Source organism: Mercenaria mercenaria, chromosome 2, assembly GCF_021730395.1.
Source record: "Mercenaria mercenaria strain notata chromosome 2, MADL_Memer_1, whole genome shotgun sequence".
NCBI classification, from domain to species: domain Eukaryota; kingdom Metazoa; phylum Mollusca; class Bivalvia; order Venerida; family Veneridae; genus Mercenaria; species Mercenaria mercenaria.
Window position 1 is genome coordinate 56,899,168 of NC_069362.1, and position 16,565 is coordinate 56,915,732.

The 16,565-nt window shown below is 32.3% G+C and overlaps 1 protein-coding gene across 2 annotated transcripts in view; it reads right to left on the minus strand.

Moving 5' to 3' along the window:
• The window catches only part of LOC123564001 (receptor-type guanylate cyclase Gyc76C-like), a 121,168-nt gene that overhangs the window by 66,782 nt on the left and 37,821 nt on the right, over window positions 1-16,565 (minus strand). For both annotated transcript variants that reach the window (XM_045357243.2, XM_045357242.2), the window contains exon 2: window positions 257-439. In XM_045357243.2, the coding sequence (XP_045213178.2) occupies window positions 257-439 (183 nt within the window). The remainder of the gene's footprint in view (window positions 1-256; window positions 440-16,565) is intronic.

The following is a 16,565-nucleotide window of genomic DNA, read 5'->3' on the forward strand; positions in this document are numbered from 1 at the left end:
TGTTCATCACCTATCGAGCTAAAATTAATGAATATGAACACAACTAAACTTTTTATTTACTTTCTACAAAGAAAAGTGTTTGCAATACTGTAGCTTGCTTTTAAGATTGTCAATTTTGTAGTGTGACAAAAAGTGATGTATATATGTCATTATGAATTTACAACATTTTCTATAATGCACTTGGCATCTGAATACACGATTCTTGTTTATTGCACTATACAAATGTGTATATTTCCTTTCAAGTAATTGGACATACCTCATATATTGTGTCGGCTGTGTGCTGCAGCACTGATTCGCTTGTGTGGACAAAAGTAATCTTTTTCCATCTAAACTTCTTCAGGATTGAAACTACACTTTTCGAAATTTGTGAATCCGTTGGTTTTGTCCTAGCAAATGTTGGGTAGGACTGGCTGTTGCTAACATCAACCTCAGAGCAAAACTGGAAACAAAACAAAGGGGTAAGTTGGTAAACGAATGAATAATTCATGTACCAACACGAAAAGTGTATACAAATTCATACATAAACAGATAACATATAATAACGTCAAAACTAAGTAAATCAGAATCAATTTCTTACTTTCAGTTCATGCTTATATGAATGTTTTTCCACATAACAGACACAGTGCACCACAAATTATTACGTGATACCTAATTGGAAAAACAAATTGTCAGTTTTCGCATGAATAACAAGTAGAATATTATGTAAATGTATTAAACATTCTGTCTTTCATTTAAGCAAACGTGTCTATAAAAATCATTCTCATTGAAGATTCTATCTACAATAACAATATTGTACCTTTTTCATATCAGGCACACATTAAAATGAAAGAAAGCAAAACATTGGCAATACAGCCAGGGGACATCCGTTTCTAGAGAAATACTAGAGATACTGGGAGTAATTACTACATCTAATCTTGTTGACGCAGAATCTTTTATGTTAGTCTGTAAATTATCCTATCAAATACCAACAGCTTTCGTTTTATTCGCATCATTTGCAACTGTTGTTATTTTCTATTGAAATGTAGAAGTCAATATTCGGGAATGAGAGTAAAAACTGGCTTGAGGCAATTAGTTTAATTCACTCATCTGACTTAATATGAAATAACGCCATCTTTCTGAAGAGAAGAAAGTAAATGATCCATAAGTTAAGAATAGAAAAGACAGTTTCTAACAAGAAAGAATACTACTATCATTTGCTTTGGTTTCTTAACGTCGTCTGCAAGAAGACAATACCGATTCTTTTTAGTGGCTCAACCAGTCCTAATAGACAAACAATTTCATATTTTACGAAAAAATGTATAGTAGAAAACTTTTAATTTCCCATTTTACAAATGTTTTTAAAAAAAGGAAACAAGCTTTAAGAGACGGATTTTCCTCCGAGGTACAAATATATCCGTGTCATAATAAGAGGGTTACCAGCGTTTCACAGCTCATAGAGAAACATGTTTGCCTGTCAGAATAATTAGTGTTTGGATGTTTGATTAATGTGATGTATCTACACAGTAAGTTCTCGAATCACTTTACATGATATTATTGCTATAATTATAGTTCAACTATTATCAACAATAAGATACGGATACTTTATGGCCAATTAAGGTTATTACACTCGTAGCAACCAACCGATTGTATTTGTTGTAAAGTACTATTTCCGAATTAGGACAGTCTAGAAACGTCTCCTATATATAGCACCAATCAGAATGCACTCCTATTAATAGCATAAAATTGCTTAAGTATAGGAAGACAACCGGTAGGTTTATTCGTAACAGCGGACACAGTGATCCAGTGGTAACATATTCTAATTAAAAAACCCAGCGGTCGTAAATTCGAGCATTCGCTCCTCTAACTAAAATTGCTAGCTTTTAGATTTAAGCGTCTCGTGGATAGGTGCTTTACAACTTGCTTCTGGAATTAGAGTGCCCTCTGTTTCTTGCACTGTCATCCAAAATCTTCTAGATGAGTCCCCCAATATGGGTTACTGGTGGTAGCTATAAATAAGCTTACAAACAATCAAGGTGATTCATTCGAGATTCAGTATCATGTAACGGACGAGATAACATCGATGGAATATGAATCTACCTAATAATTAAAAAAATCGCTGGCAATTTATTGATTATTATTCTGGGGTCTTGATCTTCTATCAAAGTCGGCACTTAAGCGTTCAGATCGATTTTTTCCTACAATACAGAATTTGATTAAACTCTGATTTTTTCAAAACTTCAGAATATACTTAGAAAATTCAGCAAATAAAAATATAGGGTTGTGTGCTTGATTTTTTTGCTAGACACATTTGAAAATAAAAATGGATCTCACGCAATTTTTCATTATGGGAGTCTATGGGAAAATCATAACTTTCATAACATTTTCTCGAATAGAATTTTTTCTGCAATGTAGAATTTACTGAAACTTCTCACAGTTGTAGATAAACATATGGCATATAATGCGGTGAAATAAAGTGTATAGGTCTGTGTGCTTTTTTTTCTTAGATATTTGACCATGTTTAAAGTGAACCGCACATTTCACGCTAATTTTAAGACATTATTTTGAATTATTGGTTTTGGTATGATATTTTAACTTTAAAAGATAGTAGCGGTGTCATTGTAATAAATATATTCACAGGTTGTCATTAATTCATAAAATGATTTTCATTTCCTTACGCCGAATCCAGGCTTTATTCTACGTTTTCTGGATAAATGACGTTACGGCATCACTTTCGGTTTATCAAACGTGCATAACTACCTTAATCTCAAACAGTTTGTTGTGATCACGATCAAAGATTTTGACTGATAGATTCATCATTAAATTGAGATCGAGACATAGTATAGACCAGGCATATATGGTAGTCAAATCCTAGAGACAAATGAATACATAAGCTGCATGAGGATCGAGAAGCTTAGACATAGATACGAAATTTCAACCATTTATGTAATATGATAGACACAAACGAGGCTCAAAGTTAAGACATCTTGTTAGTTCAACGCTATAAAATAGATATATTTGATATTTATCCGGCGACAACAACTGAATTTCTGTATATCCGATTAAAACTTATCCGAATACTAGCTTCATTAGCGGTAGTCACGCTATTAGACGCCTGATTTATGAAGATACCAGATGATGCGATCATATTTGTCAGATGGTCACTAAAGGATTATTTCTGTGAAATAAATACAATATCTGACCAACGCTAATTTGGTAGGTTTTATATATTCAGCTCTGGCGGCCATATTGTTTTTGCTAATCGGAATAATTTGAGCACTCTTTGTAAAGGGTCACCCAAAAATCATTCCTGTAAAAATATTCAAGTTAAAATTGGGTGCGCAGTTTCAGACGAAAAGTATTTTAAAATTCCCACAATATTCAAAGCAAGGATAAATATCCAGCAGGACATTTAACAATTGTAGTTCAGTTGCAAGTGCATTAATTAGATCTAAACTGTCCTTGGGGAGTAATTAATCAAGCTATTTGTAAAAATGACATTATCTTTACAAGAGAGACTAATAGATTCAGTGAATTACGTTTTAATGAAATGCATAGTCAGAATCTTAATTTCTTATGTTAAATCCAGTACATCATCTGAATACAGAGAAGCTCCGCGATACCATCTATAGCCGTATGGTGGGTTCTATTTTAGTGGTTATCACAATAAAAGTATATATCAACTGAAATAGAAGTGCACATGTAATCAATGCAAAACCTTCATCCATCAACAAAGCAGTATTTAGAAAAAGATCTTGAATTTATAGGGATTAGTGCCAGTTTTTTCTCAATCATTTAAACACGATTCTAAAAAGTAGACCCCAGTCATCGGACATTCACATAAAGCAAAACAAAACAAGAAAATGTTCTGATGCACACTTTTTCTGTCTTGTAAAGATGAAAATAAGTAGCTAAAAGTAAATGCAATTTATATGTTTAGAAATACATGAAGTAGCTGTTATGGTTTTTATCGGCTATAACTGCGCACATTCGCTAGAGGGATCTTAGTGAATAGCTTTCCAAAATGTAACGTTAAAAATTATTAACAGAATCTTTAGGTTTTTCCTTGTCAAAATGTTCGTATTCTTGTTTTAATGTTTTTACAAACTAGATCAATGTCTATAAAAATCAGTAAAATTACTACATTGTCAAAATAAATGCCAATTGTTTGGTGACATAAATATCAGATATACATAGCATGTTTCAACATTATCATTATTTACAGTATTTTAGTAATATTATCACACTGTTGCTCCCAGTTCTTTAAGTTCAGTTTTAGTGAAAATGTGTTTTAGTCTATGAATGCAATAACATTGTTGACTAGAGCTAATTTTCCTATTCAGATTGCCTATCCAATTAAGGAAAAAGTGACATAGGGCTAGACTTCCGAAATTGCATAGTAACGATAGTTAAAGACCATTTCTTGATAAATGCGACTTCATTTTACAAGTTTATGAACAAAAAAGAAGACTTTGTAGACATTTATCATTCTTTTTTCTATCAAAATATGAACATAAATCATTTCTACGTTTTAAACATCTTTCCTCCCAGTGACGCAACAAAATATTTCACATGCCTTTGTAAATAATCATTATATACATATGCTGCAAAAATGGTACTTGGTCACAAGGGGGAAAATGTTTAAAATTGAAAAAAAAAAACTACGTACAGGGTGTCAGCAAATGATTTTTACATAAATATTTGCCACTTATTGCATATGTTTCCTAAACCTTCCATATCTACAGCTTTATTCATTTTTGTATATATTGCAAGCATTGAAAACACTAAACTAAATAAATAGCAGACATAGAAAGTCAAGCTAGAAAGCAGAGTGATCCTTATAAGTTTATCTTATGAATTTTTCAATCAGATCTGTTACCTCTTGACAGTCTAAGTCCGTCGATTGAGTGTAATCAGGATTGAGACAACTGCGTCTGTCGTAAGTCAAGAACCAAGCAAGTGGCTTAGACATATTACATATATATGTGTCAACGTAAACATGACAAAGAGATATAGACGAACTTCTATGGGAATAGTGCCACTTTGGTGCAAATTTTTTACCTTTTGTAGGACAAAATTGAAGTGAACCTAGAATGCATTTTAAGAACAACATTTGCTTTTATTTGATCCAGCATCCTATACTCTAACAGAACTACACCAGACACCAACTCCTTAACTGACCCAGTTGCTTCCAGAACTAACCCTGAGGCCCATAGAACTAGTACTGACTCGCACAGAACTAACACTGACACCCCAAGAATTAACATCAATTCGCTCACACGTCTGAAACTTATTTCGAAGCCAACCGAAATACTAGTAAGGATCTCAAAGAACTAACACAAACACCCAAAGAATATCTACATAAATGTTGATACTAGCTAGTGAAGGTCTGTTCCACTGATATAAAATGCTAAAAGTAAGGCACCCTTGAACCCACAGTCGAATAGGTAGTCTCCTGCACCCCTCCGCTTCAACTGAAAAAGGCCAACTACGCCAATGTATGGCCAGTTACACCACTGCCTGTATTCAATAATAATCCTCCACATAATGCCCGGTCAGTATTGTACATGTGTAAATACAGTATAGCAATAGATGTGTAGAAAACAAACAATAGGCTATGACCAATGCATCAGTTATCATGGGCAATCGGGTGGAAATAACTCAAGTACAGTTATGGGACCAAAAGTTTTGTTCCACTTTTATATTTTCCTTTTCGTTTATTTTTAAAAATGTCAATAAAACTGATAATCTGCATGGTATAAGTTTATTTATTGTGTTAAAATATTTCATAGTAGACATACCTTAAATGCCAATGCTTATTTTAACTAAAAATACACATTTTAAATTTTTCAAAAATATGACCCTTAGTTACAAACTGTTAGACTTTCAAGAAAACGAATACGAAATAAAATTATTTTTGTGACAGTTTGATGGGAATATAACTTATTTATCAGTATTTGAAGACATTATATAAAACTATCAGCTATTGAAGTCAAGAAATAGCATTGAACTTAGGGCAAAATCCCTAGCATAATGTCCGATGTCCTTTGAAACGCAATTTGCTGATTTAAAACTTATTGATATATTGATTATTTGATAGAAATTATCCATAAGTATTGACCCGGCGATGCATTTGTAATTTTTATCCTGAAAATATCTGTATATGATGGTTAGCTCTTTGCCTCCCACGCACGTTGCCGTGCATTCGAATCATAGTCAGTTAAGGTCTTTCTTTTTTTAATTCAATGTAACTTAATTTCATTGATATTGCTTTTATTCTTACATGATTCTGTAATAACATAATTCAGGTCATTATTGTAATTTTTAAAGCTTTTTAGAGTATTTACTTTATGATTTCTATTTTTTTCGTCTACTGACGCCAGTTGCTTGAATTGCCGAACGAATGTCTGTCCATTCTTTGATCTTCCTGAAAATTCTTGGAAACGCTGGTGTCATTGGATTTAAGATGTTTTTAAAAGATTTTAAGTTGACATTCCCTGCAAATGTATAGTGATATGTACTTCGATGAATGTATATTTTTAATAAATGAACAAGGAGAAATCATGACAAGTGTGGCAATTATCCCGCTTGTTAAGTAAACAGATAATTAAAAAAAACAGTATGGACAGACATAAGACTCGAAGCCAAAACACTGAGTTTGGCAGGTGAACGTTTTGTCCACATATGACAGTATCAATCTGGTATTAGTTTTTCAATAGTTATATCGCTTATTTGTTTGGACAACGAACGGAATGAAATATTCATGAGTGTTAGGTCAGTTCTTATGGTCAATAGTATTTATGGTGGCGTGGGATATTTAATATAATGACCTTACTAAATAACTTCCTAAATAATTTCCGATACACTGCAGTTTAATAAATCTGCTGAGTCCATGTGTTTTATTTTATTGATTCATTGTTTAAGATCAACTGTTTATTGTAATCCGAATGTAGCACATTTTCAGGCTTTTCCGTTTCACTAACGAACGAGATGGTATAATTAACAGCACAGAAAGGTTGAAACCAGCATTTGATGTGCAATAAACCACTCCGCTGTAATAGTTCAAGTCACTTCGATCCACGAAACAGTATAATATTCAAACCATTTGCATCCATGTTACATTATATACTAGAAATTCTGCTCTGACTAAAACCATCAAGTGTCTTGAAACACACTGTAATTTACTGTAATGATACCAATGAGTAACACAGTGTCTGTGTCATTAAAAACACAAATATTCAGACAGAGAATAACTTAGATCCATGCTTTTTTTATTCAAATTAACAGTTGGAAAGATATAAATGTTACATTACGCTAAAAATCTATAGAAAATGCTATTTTTAATGTGTGTAACAGTTTCTCTTTCGATTTTCTAAAGATATACAACATTAGAAAGCTTGCGAACTGAGCTTTTCAAAGATGTATAATTTGATTTATTTACATTTCTCATGTGCATTGAAACGATTGTTAAACCTGACCAGAAATTATGTAGAGAGATAAGCGGTCGGTATACATTGTACTCCTAAATAATCAACAAGTCAAAAGATTTCCTGCGGCCAGAAGTTATACAGACCAGAAATTGTTGACAGTAACTTATGGGTAAAATTGTTGTTTTTTTTTTTATTATACCATTACGCTTTAATGTAGGAAATATTACTCCATTCTACATGATTTACAAGAAGATCTATGAACTATGTATTTCTTAATTCTGAAAGTTATTGTTTTGAGCAAAAATAACTATATTTCCCTTTCATGTATAACATAACTTTTAGCTCAGCTGGACACATTCCTTGACTATTGAAATACTTTACTAGAGCTTTCACAGATGTGATTCATGCCTTCACCTGGACTTATTTGACAACACAGGACCATAATCCAGGAAATTGAAGAGCAATTAACACAAAAACCCTTATGCACAACATGCACAACAAGGTATCAATATTGATCATTGTTGAAAGTTTGAATAAATTATATGAAAGATGGAATGAGGAACTGAGGTCACAAACATTTCTCTATATATCATATAGAGTGCCAGCTATATTACAAAAACGGCGTTCCATACATGCGATAAGCCAATCGCATATCGGTAAAAAGTCACGTGAAATCACCGAGTCTCCATGTGATACACTACTTGTTGCATTCCAATAGGCCCAAGGAAATTCATTGATGCAAGCATCAAAGACGCCGCCAAGTGTTGTGTCTGAAGTACATTTATTGCAATATGAGAAATCACCTAATTATTAGTTTGGTTAGTCTGACTGGTTAAAAATTATCAACATTAGCACATAATACAATATATTTTATAAACTGTTAAGAGCATGAAGAATAAGCATGATAGAAAAGTATTACCATGCATTACAAATTCTCTACCTCTACATACAAAATTAAAGTAATTATTTCACCAACTAAGGTCAGCACCTATGAAAAGTTCTTATATGCAGGAGCATGTGTATGAAGTTTCACAGAAATGCAGTTTGTTGAGAAATGAGGAAATGTTGAAAGAAAATTATTTCAAAGTTGTGGTTCACAGAAACCATTATTTTTTTATTATCATATAATGTAATGAGTGTTTTCTATTCACTGATGAAGTTTCATGGACCTTAGTCAGCTACATTATAGATTTCAGAATGCAGATTATACAGTTTCCATTGCCAAAACAACCAAAAATCTTGTCCAAGAAAAGAATGATATAACATGAATAATCTCTAAATTGCTCTATTCACAAAGCAAATGTCATGAATCTTTCTTATATACTTTTGGAATATCATAGAATTCATTTTTGGGACGAACGGTAAACTTGAAGTCCTCGTTGAACCGTAAGGTTACTAGGAATATGTCAGTGTCTAGATTCAAATCTAATATCACAAGAAATTTAGCAAGTATAATAACCCACTGCCAAAGTGTAGAAAATGTTTTAATGAAAATCTTTTTTAAGTTAGACAGGAATGGACAGATACAAAAACAAACTATCTATAAAAGTAAAAAAAGGAAAAATGAAACAAGTAACAAGATATAATACAACAAGAGCAACTGACTAGTCATACAAAATTAATGAAAATATAAATTCAACAAGGAAATCTATTTGAAAGTCACTGATGCTTTGATAATTTATGGTCCCATGGCTTTTGATATTTCGATCTAACCACATTTTAAAGAAGCATTAACTTGTCACTGACAAATTCAGCCAAATGATGGTCCTTTATTGCACACCTTAGTTGACAGTGAATATCTGTAAACAATAAGTATATGACACATAAGCAAAAAAAAAAGAGTAACAGGTTAGAATCAAGATGAGTCTATAAAATATCTAGAAATATTCTGACCAGTTGTACATGTGGTCACAAAAGGGAAACTCCATGCTTCAAAGTTAAGGTAACCATAACAATTAAATAAATATACAACTGTAAAAGGAATCTGCAAAAATGTGCGCATTCTGAAATTACATCACTGTACTTATCAACAAAGAAAATAAGACAAAAGATTAAAAATAAGTTAACAGCGGCACTTCCTACGTTCATTTCAACATATATATGCTTATTGATTCCTTTATTTAATTTGTTAATACGTTGTGTTTTTTTTTTCAAGGAATTTTATGCAGGCAAAGTGTAATTTTCCGTATTTTCATTTCTCAATATTTTCTCGAAGTTTACTGAAAGGTTAATTATTGTAAAATACATGAACGCTCCCTTGTCCGCAATTCACGCGTTGCGAGGTGTTCTATTTATAGAAAATTAGATAGGTAAGTAGGTCATGCTAAGGTCAGAAATTGAAAACTTGACTTACAGAGTAACCTCCCTTATCAATAAATCGGATCAACATTTTGACGAAATTGTAAATAAAAAAATATTTTCTGCTCGACAAAAAAGGAGAGGAAAGACAGATAACATTGTTTTATATCACATAATAAGTTGCATTACATACATTTCTTATGTTTTCTTTTTGCCATTTTTTTGTTTATTCACTAATATCAATTGTGCAATACCGTGGGTCCTTTAACAAACTATTCACTGTGTTCAGTTTATCATTCCGAAACTATTAATTACCATCTTTACAGGGTCCAAAATAAAAGTGTATCCCATATACTCGACACCGCCTCCTGGCGGCGTCGAATGAGGCCGCAGGTAATAAAAGTAGTGCGGAAATAGAACGGCGTATTAATCTGCTTCAGTGAAAACTGTCATTATTAAATTCTTGCAGTCTCCAGAATACGGCCATAATAAGTTGAACCGCTTCGCGGTTTCAACCTAAAAATGGTATGCTCTTAACAGGAGCGTGTGTAGAATAATCCAACCCATCTCACTCACCATGAAATAGTGCATGTTCCGTGGATGTACATATTTATTCACTTCATTTTAAAAACCAGACTTGAAATGTCCAATGAATTTGCAAATTCAGTTTGCCTCATAATAAATTTGGAAGCAGCTAACTTGAAAGTGTTTGAATTCTCAAATCAGAATGTAGATGTATCTTATTTAGCAAAAACCAATTTCCCGCTAAAGGAATATATTCCGATAGTTTTATTCAACACTGGAGACATCAGACAAAATGGAAATGTGTGGGGAAATGAGTTGTTTTGTCAAATATACAGTCTGTTGTTGTCTGTTTATTTTTATATGATTTCTGTTTAAGGTTATGATAATGAACTGAACAATAAGACGTTTATAAATATAAATACCATAGTACATGATTCCTTGCGTATCCAGTGGGGAAGTATGTAATTATCCGGTCAGGTGTTGGGGCCTGGTCATATAGTGCCAGTCACATTTTGACGACACAAGTTTATACATAATGGCTGAAAACTTCTAAATCTATTGTCATGAACGCGATAGGAAAGACATGTCTGCATGTGAGATCTTACATATCTGCATGTAAATGAATCAGCGCTGGCGTTCGGTTTCTCATTCAACGTTGTCCCTCGGGCAGGAAAAAGCCTGTCTTACACAAGCAAACATGTAAATCTTTATAATCCAGGGAAATGTCTCCTATTTTTAAGGTGTAATATCTCCTATTTAAGAATCTGATCATTTTAATGGTTGTATTTTCAAAGTTCTCGAATGGGTTATCGTATATACACTCCTTTATTTCTCGCACCAAAGCGTGCATGTTCGCAAGGCAATATGCATGCTAGATAATCAATATATCAAGGAGCATTTGACCATATATTTTGTCCACTTGCGTTCAGTGAACTTCAGAATCGCTATAATCAGGTTATAGCATCCATGAAATATGCGTGACAAAAACTACAATTTACTCGTTAAAAACCATTTTTGACATAAAGGTTTTGTTAACTTTCAAGACTGAGAAAAGAACTTGAAGATTTTAAACCTAAATCTCATCAGAATATCTATCTGGTTTAGTTGGTTTATGACGATTTTGAAAGCTAGACGTATAAAACTGTGCAGCATATGCTCTTATATCTACCAAGTAGAGCAATTAAAAATGTAGTCACCTGTATTAAAACTAAAGAGTCACCCAAGGCCAAGCGTAGAATAGTGCTAAAACTAAACAGACTAACAAATAAAAGTATTGGGCATGATACCAAAATAGTAGTTCAGTTGTATATGACTACATAACAATCTATACGCAACATAAAATGATGTAACTTTTTTATAAAGTGAATGTAATTTATTGAGAGTCAATCGACAGAAAATTATTGCAATTAATTAATATAACCTAAGATTCTTACAGTTTTCTACTCTATAATACACCTGAGACATGCCAACAGAAAATAAATTGATTAACTAGCCGCGTTCTCTCAGACGCAGATAAGTAATCAATTTGTTAAAGACAATTCCGATAAAAGCCTTAACAAAATGATTAATTTATTATTCTGAGTAGCACAAGTTAAGGTAAATATAGGTTTTCTATAAAACTTTAAAGAAAAAGAAAAAAACAAACATTAACTGAGGAAATTTTTGCAAAGTGCAAATGCTTTAAGTAGGTATCTTCTATCGCTGCTGGTGTTTTCACTGTTATTTTACAAATAATATATAGCAGAACCATATTTTAATGTACATCAACAATGCGAAGAGGTTATACACTCGCGAAATAATTATATCGAGGCATGTTCTGATATATATATAATATTTCGATTCAAGTCAGTCTCTTATATAAACATAATGATGAATCGAAGAAGCACTTTTCCATGGCGTATCTATAGCCCCAAATATAGTAGGGCGACGTGACGTCAATGCGAACTGTGTTTTAACAGGTTAAAGTACGGGAAGTAACACACGTCCAGCGGAATAATTCAGGAGATGAATCTGATGATTCTATCTTAATAACTTAAGTGTCAAACCGTTCTGTTATATCATTTCCATTCTGAAATACAATAGATCAAATGTAGAAGTGCACTTCATGGGCGCCTGTATGGCATTAAATAATCTCGACGTGACATCAATTCTGCCTGTTTCAATGAGACTGTGCATGGTTTTTCATATTGGAATCAAATGATAAGTGCTTCATCGTCGTATTCATAATGTTCGTAGTCAATCTTCAATTATATCAAAACATAATTTTATACACTATGTACATAGCCGACCATTACCAACCAATTTCTTACGAAACTACACGAACAAAGCAATCAACAGAATTTGACAAACATATCAATGTCTTCATACAAATAAACACGCTGCTTGCAAACTTCATAAAACATTTAATATGGAATCTGCTTCAAAATATTTTACAATATAGTACAAATGCAACTTAATACTTTTCCAAACAAATGAAGGAAATAAAATATAATGAATAAAATAAAGCAATGTGATATCAGACTGATCATGACATGTAATGAAGTATCAAACACATCTCACGCACTCTGTTATACATAAAGATTGGACGGACGGACCAGAAAATATAACAATAGTACATGCAATTATTTTACGACCGTCACAGGGCACTTAAAGAGTACTGTTGTGACAGTTGATAAAAGGTCATTACTTAATAAATTTCCAAACAAATATAGGAAATAAAGTTTATAAGAAGATCCCTTGGAAGTATAGAATGCATCCAAGCAACATAATAACAGAAGAGAAGTATGAAATATGAAACACATCTGACGCTCCCTATGCCTGGCTTAAGATAACATAATTCATTTCACCAGTTTCTCATTCTTAAAAGCCTTTTAATACTTTTTTTTCAAATCAGTCATTATTCACTGTGCAATAAACCATTAATGGGCTTTCAGGTAAATTGACATTAGTTCTTTATTTCAGTTTGGGGACGAATAGCAAAATGAACCTGCTTAAGAAGCTTTTAGTTGGTTTTATTCGTAGAACTGTACATTTAAACAAAGTATAGAACTAAAATGATCGAAATTGATTAATTTTTACATTAGTAGGAATATCCGTGATTTATATTGGACGAATCTGCTATACATCAGTAATAAAATTAAAATCAGATTTATTCTTTTTTATGTTCTGGATGCAAGTATCTATGAACTTCTCATTTTAGCAATATTATGATACTGACTACATGTCATCTAAAATTTGTGGTTAATTAAAATACATTGTATTTTGATACATAAATAGATAAAACTATTCCCATCATTCTTCTTGTCTCTAGTGTGATCAGATACTAGTCCAATTGTTACTGGATTTAGTATTTCAGTTTAAGAACACGTGCATAGCCTAGTTTGTTTGGTTGAATGTTGACATTATTTCTATGCTTCCGATCAGTATGCTTACTTTACTTTTATAAATACCTATTTTTAAACTCTGTAAAATACATTTTTTTATTTAATAATATCTCTGTTGCTCAGTTATGATGTATTGCGTTGTAACATTTTATTGTAATATCTAAAAGTAAATTTGTGCGCGGGTGACCAAAGATTTCAAACGAAGCCAAACTGTCCTATCTTTACCTCATTTTCTGTGCGTTTTTGCCTTACAAGACAGTGTAAAACTGAAGTTGACTGTTGTATTCATGGTATGCTGCGTGCTTTCTTCAGGTTCAGGTAAGGAGTAGGCAAACCTTTCGACAAATATTTGGTTTGAAAATATGTTTTAAAACTTAAATTTACCTCGACTGTCTATGATGCACGGCATTAATAAAGAGTTGGATTCTGTTGTAGTCAATGTTTCGATATGGCTCATAGAAAGTTCCATTCTGATACGAGAGCAACACAATAAAGTTTCTAAATTCTGTTATGGATCATTGGTGTCCACTTTTTCGACATCGATATCGTTAAAAACTTTCGTAGTTAATTTGCAAAACTACATGATATCACTGCTGACAGTAAGTACAGAAATACCATTTAAGTGAGCAACAGAGAGAGAGAGAGACAGAGAGAGAGAGAGAGAGAGAGAGAGACTGAGAGACAAAGAAAGAGAGAGTTCTCAGCACGATATACTACAAGTAGAAATATTTGCTATCGATACGGAGGGAAAGGCAACGCTGATCTTCAATTAATTCTGTCAGCTTGGACCTCTTAAGTCATTTAAGGATGTAAACTTACTTTCGATTTCGGCCCAAGGATTGAAAACGTAATATACATACCAATATCTGATAAAAATGACAGCTGTTCTGTTTCCATAGTAACATAAAACAAAATGGTGGATAATTTCTAGATATTTATTTGAAGTGCACTTTCTTAGCTCTGTGAAATAATATCGGTTGCTTTTAACGAAAGTAATTATCATGTGTTTTGTCTTCAAATAAAGAAACATTAGAAAGTAAATTGTTTGCTGAATAAATTATTCAGCACTGGAAACACACTGAAATGGCTGCCTCCATAGAGATTTTAAAAAATTTCTATCAGTCCTAAGAAAGGCTTGAAAATGGCTTTTATATATAATGTTGTCTTTGCGCTTTAAGGTCAAATGTTTATTGTATTACTAATCAGTTAACGCTTTGTTTCTCAACTATTATAATATATTTTAAAAGACGCACGTATATATATTTATGCTTTCTTTCTTGTCATTTTAAGGCGGTAAACAACAAAGTAACAATTGGCCTACTTTTGATATAATAATTTTTCTTGTAGGATCTATTTTGCATACACTTCAGAGGTATGGGGCTTTACGAAATCTAAGGAAATTGACCGTATTTAAGAATATGTTAGATATGTACTGTTCATAAGAATATTTTACTAATTGTGATAGAATAGATTATAACCTATTTCCAGAAATGTTTAAACGTAGTGTTTTTGATAATTATATACAGTTGCGGCACGGTTCTGTTGAAAATAGTTCATTCTTAGATTTGTATAGAAATTGTAAAAAGACATAAAAAAGCGTATGTATATTATCTTGATGTAATGCCTGAAAATCATTAATTCAATGTTAGAAGAATCAGAGTATCCGCACACGCTCTTAGAATCCAAACTGGTAGAAATGGCCAAAACAGAATACCACGCAACGAAGGATACTGTATATGTTGCGGAACAATAGATATTGATGACGAATATCATTTCATTTTAATATGCCAGTGTTATTTTGATATAAGGAAGAAATGTCTTAAGAAATATTACTACAACAGACCATCAATGATGAAATTTATTGAACTGATTACTACAAATAAAAGGAACGTTTTAATCAATCTAGCTAAATATATTAAATAGGAAATACTATTATTAACGGTAATGGTTAATTGTAGCTGTGTGCCTGTAGTAGATATTTGAATGTCCAGTTATATAACAGATGTTGCTGCCCTGACAGATCTATAGTCTAGAACATTCCAGTTTGTAGACAGATAATATAAGATTCATATTTGTATATGTATTGTATTACTGTTCATACAGATATTACTCTTACTGTTTCGTCTATCATTTAAACATACATGTATACATACCTTGCATGTCTGCCATACCTATTTATATCTGCTATATTAAAGTATAGTTTATATTGTTTATAAAGTAATATGACTTACAGGCGCATTTGAATGGTTGCATTTTGTACTTACATTATATGTATAATGTAACATGAATGCACACGTCAATTTTAATAATTCATGTCTTAACTTGTCTTACATTTATAAAATCGCATGTACCATTCATCCTCAACACTATGTTAACATACGCTTTTACACGTGATAACATGTTACATTGTATATTATATACTGTACATTTGTGTGATGCTATACTATGTACAAGTCAAAATAAAACGTATGTTCTGTTCTGTCCATAAAAATGGCGAGACAATCATGAAAACGAAGAAGGAAATTAACATACTTTTTTTTCTAAAAATGCCAGTTTCTGATCTCATGTGCCTTATTTGAAGACATCTGCCACTTCTAATGATAAACAAACTGTAATACAGTACCCAGTATCACATTTATTTGCTTCAAATCCTGCTTATGGGTACATAATTGACAACAATTCATCGGGAATGGGGTCTCGCCCCGGGAATGGGGTTACTCGTATACATTATAATGTCAAATGTTTCTGTCCCGTATGTGACTGCAAAAAGAGTTTGCGCCTTCATAAGTACTTATAACTGAATTATTTCAATGGATATAATTGCCAAAATTCTTTCGAGAGGGATGGGACCATAATTTAAACACGATCGGAAATAATGAAATACCCGTAGTACCAAATGGTACAGAAATGTTTTAGTAATTATGATACAAATATAGTCACGAGGAAATCATGT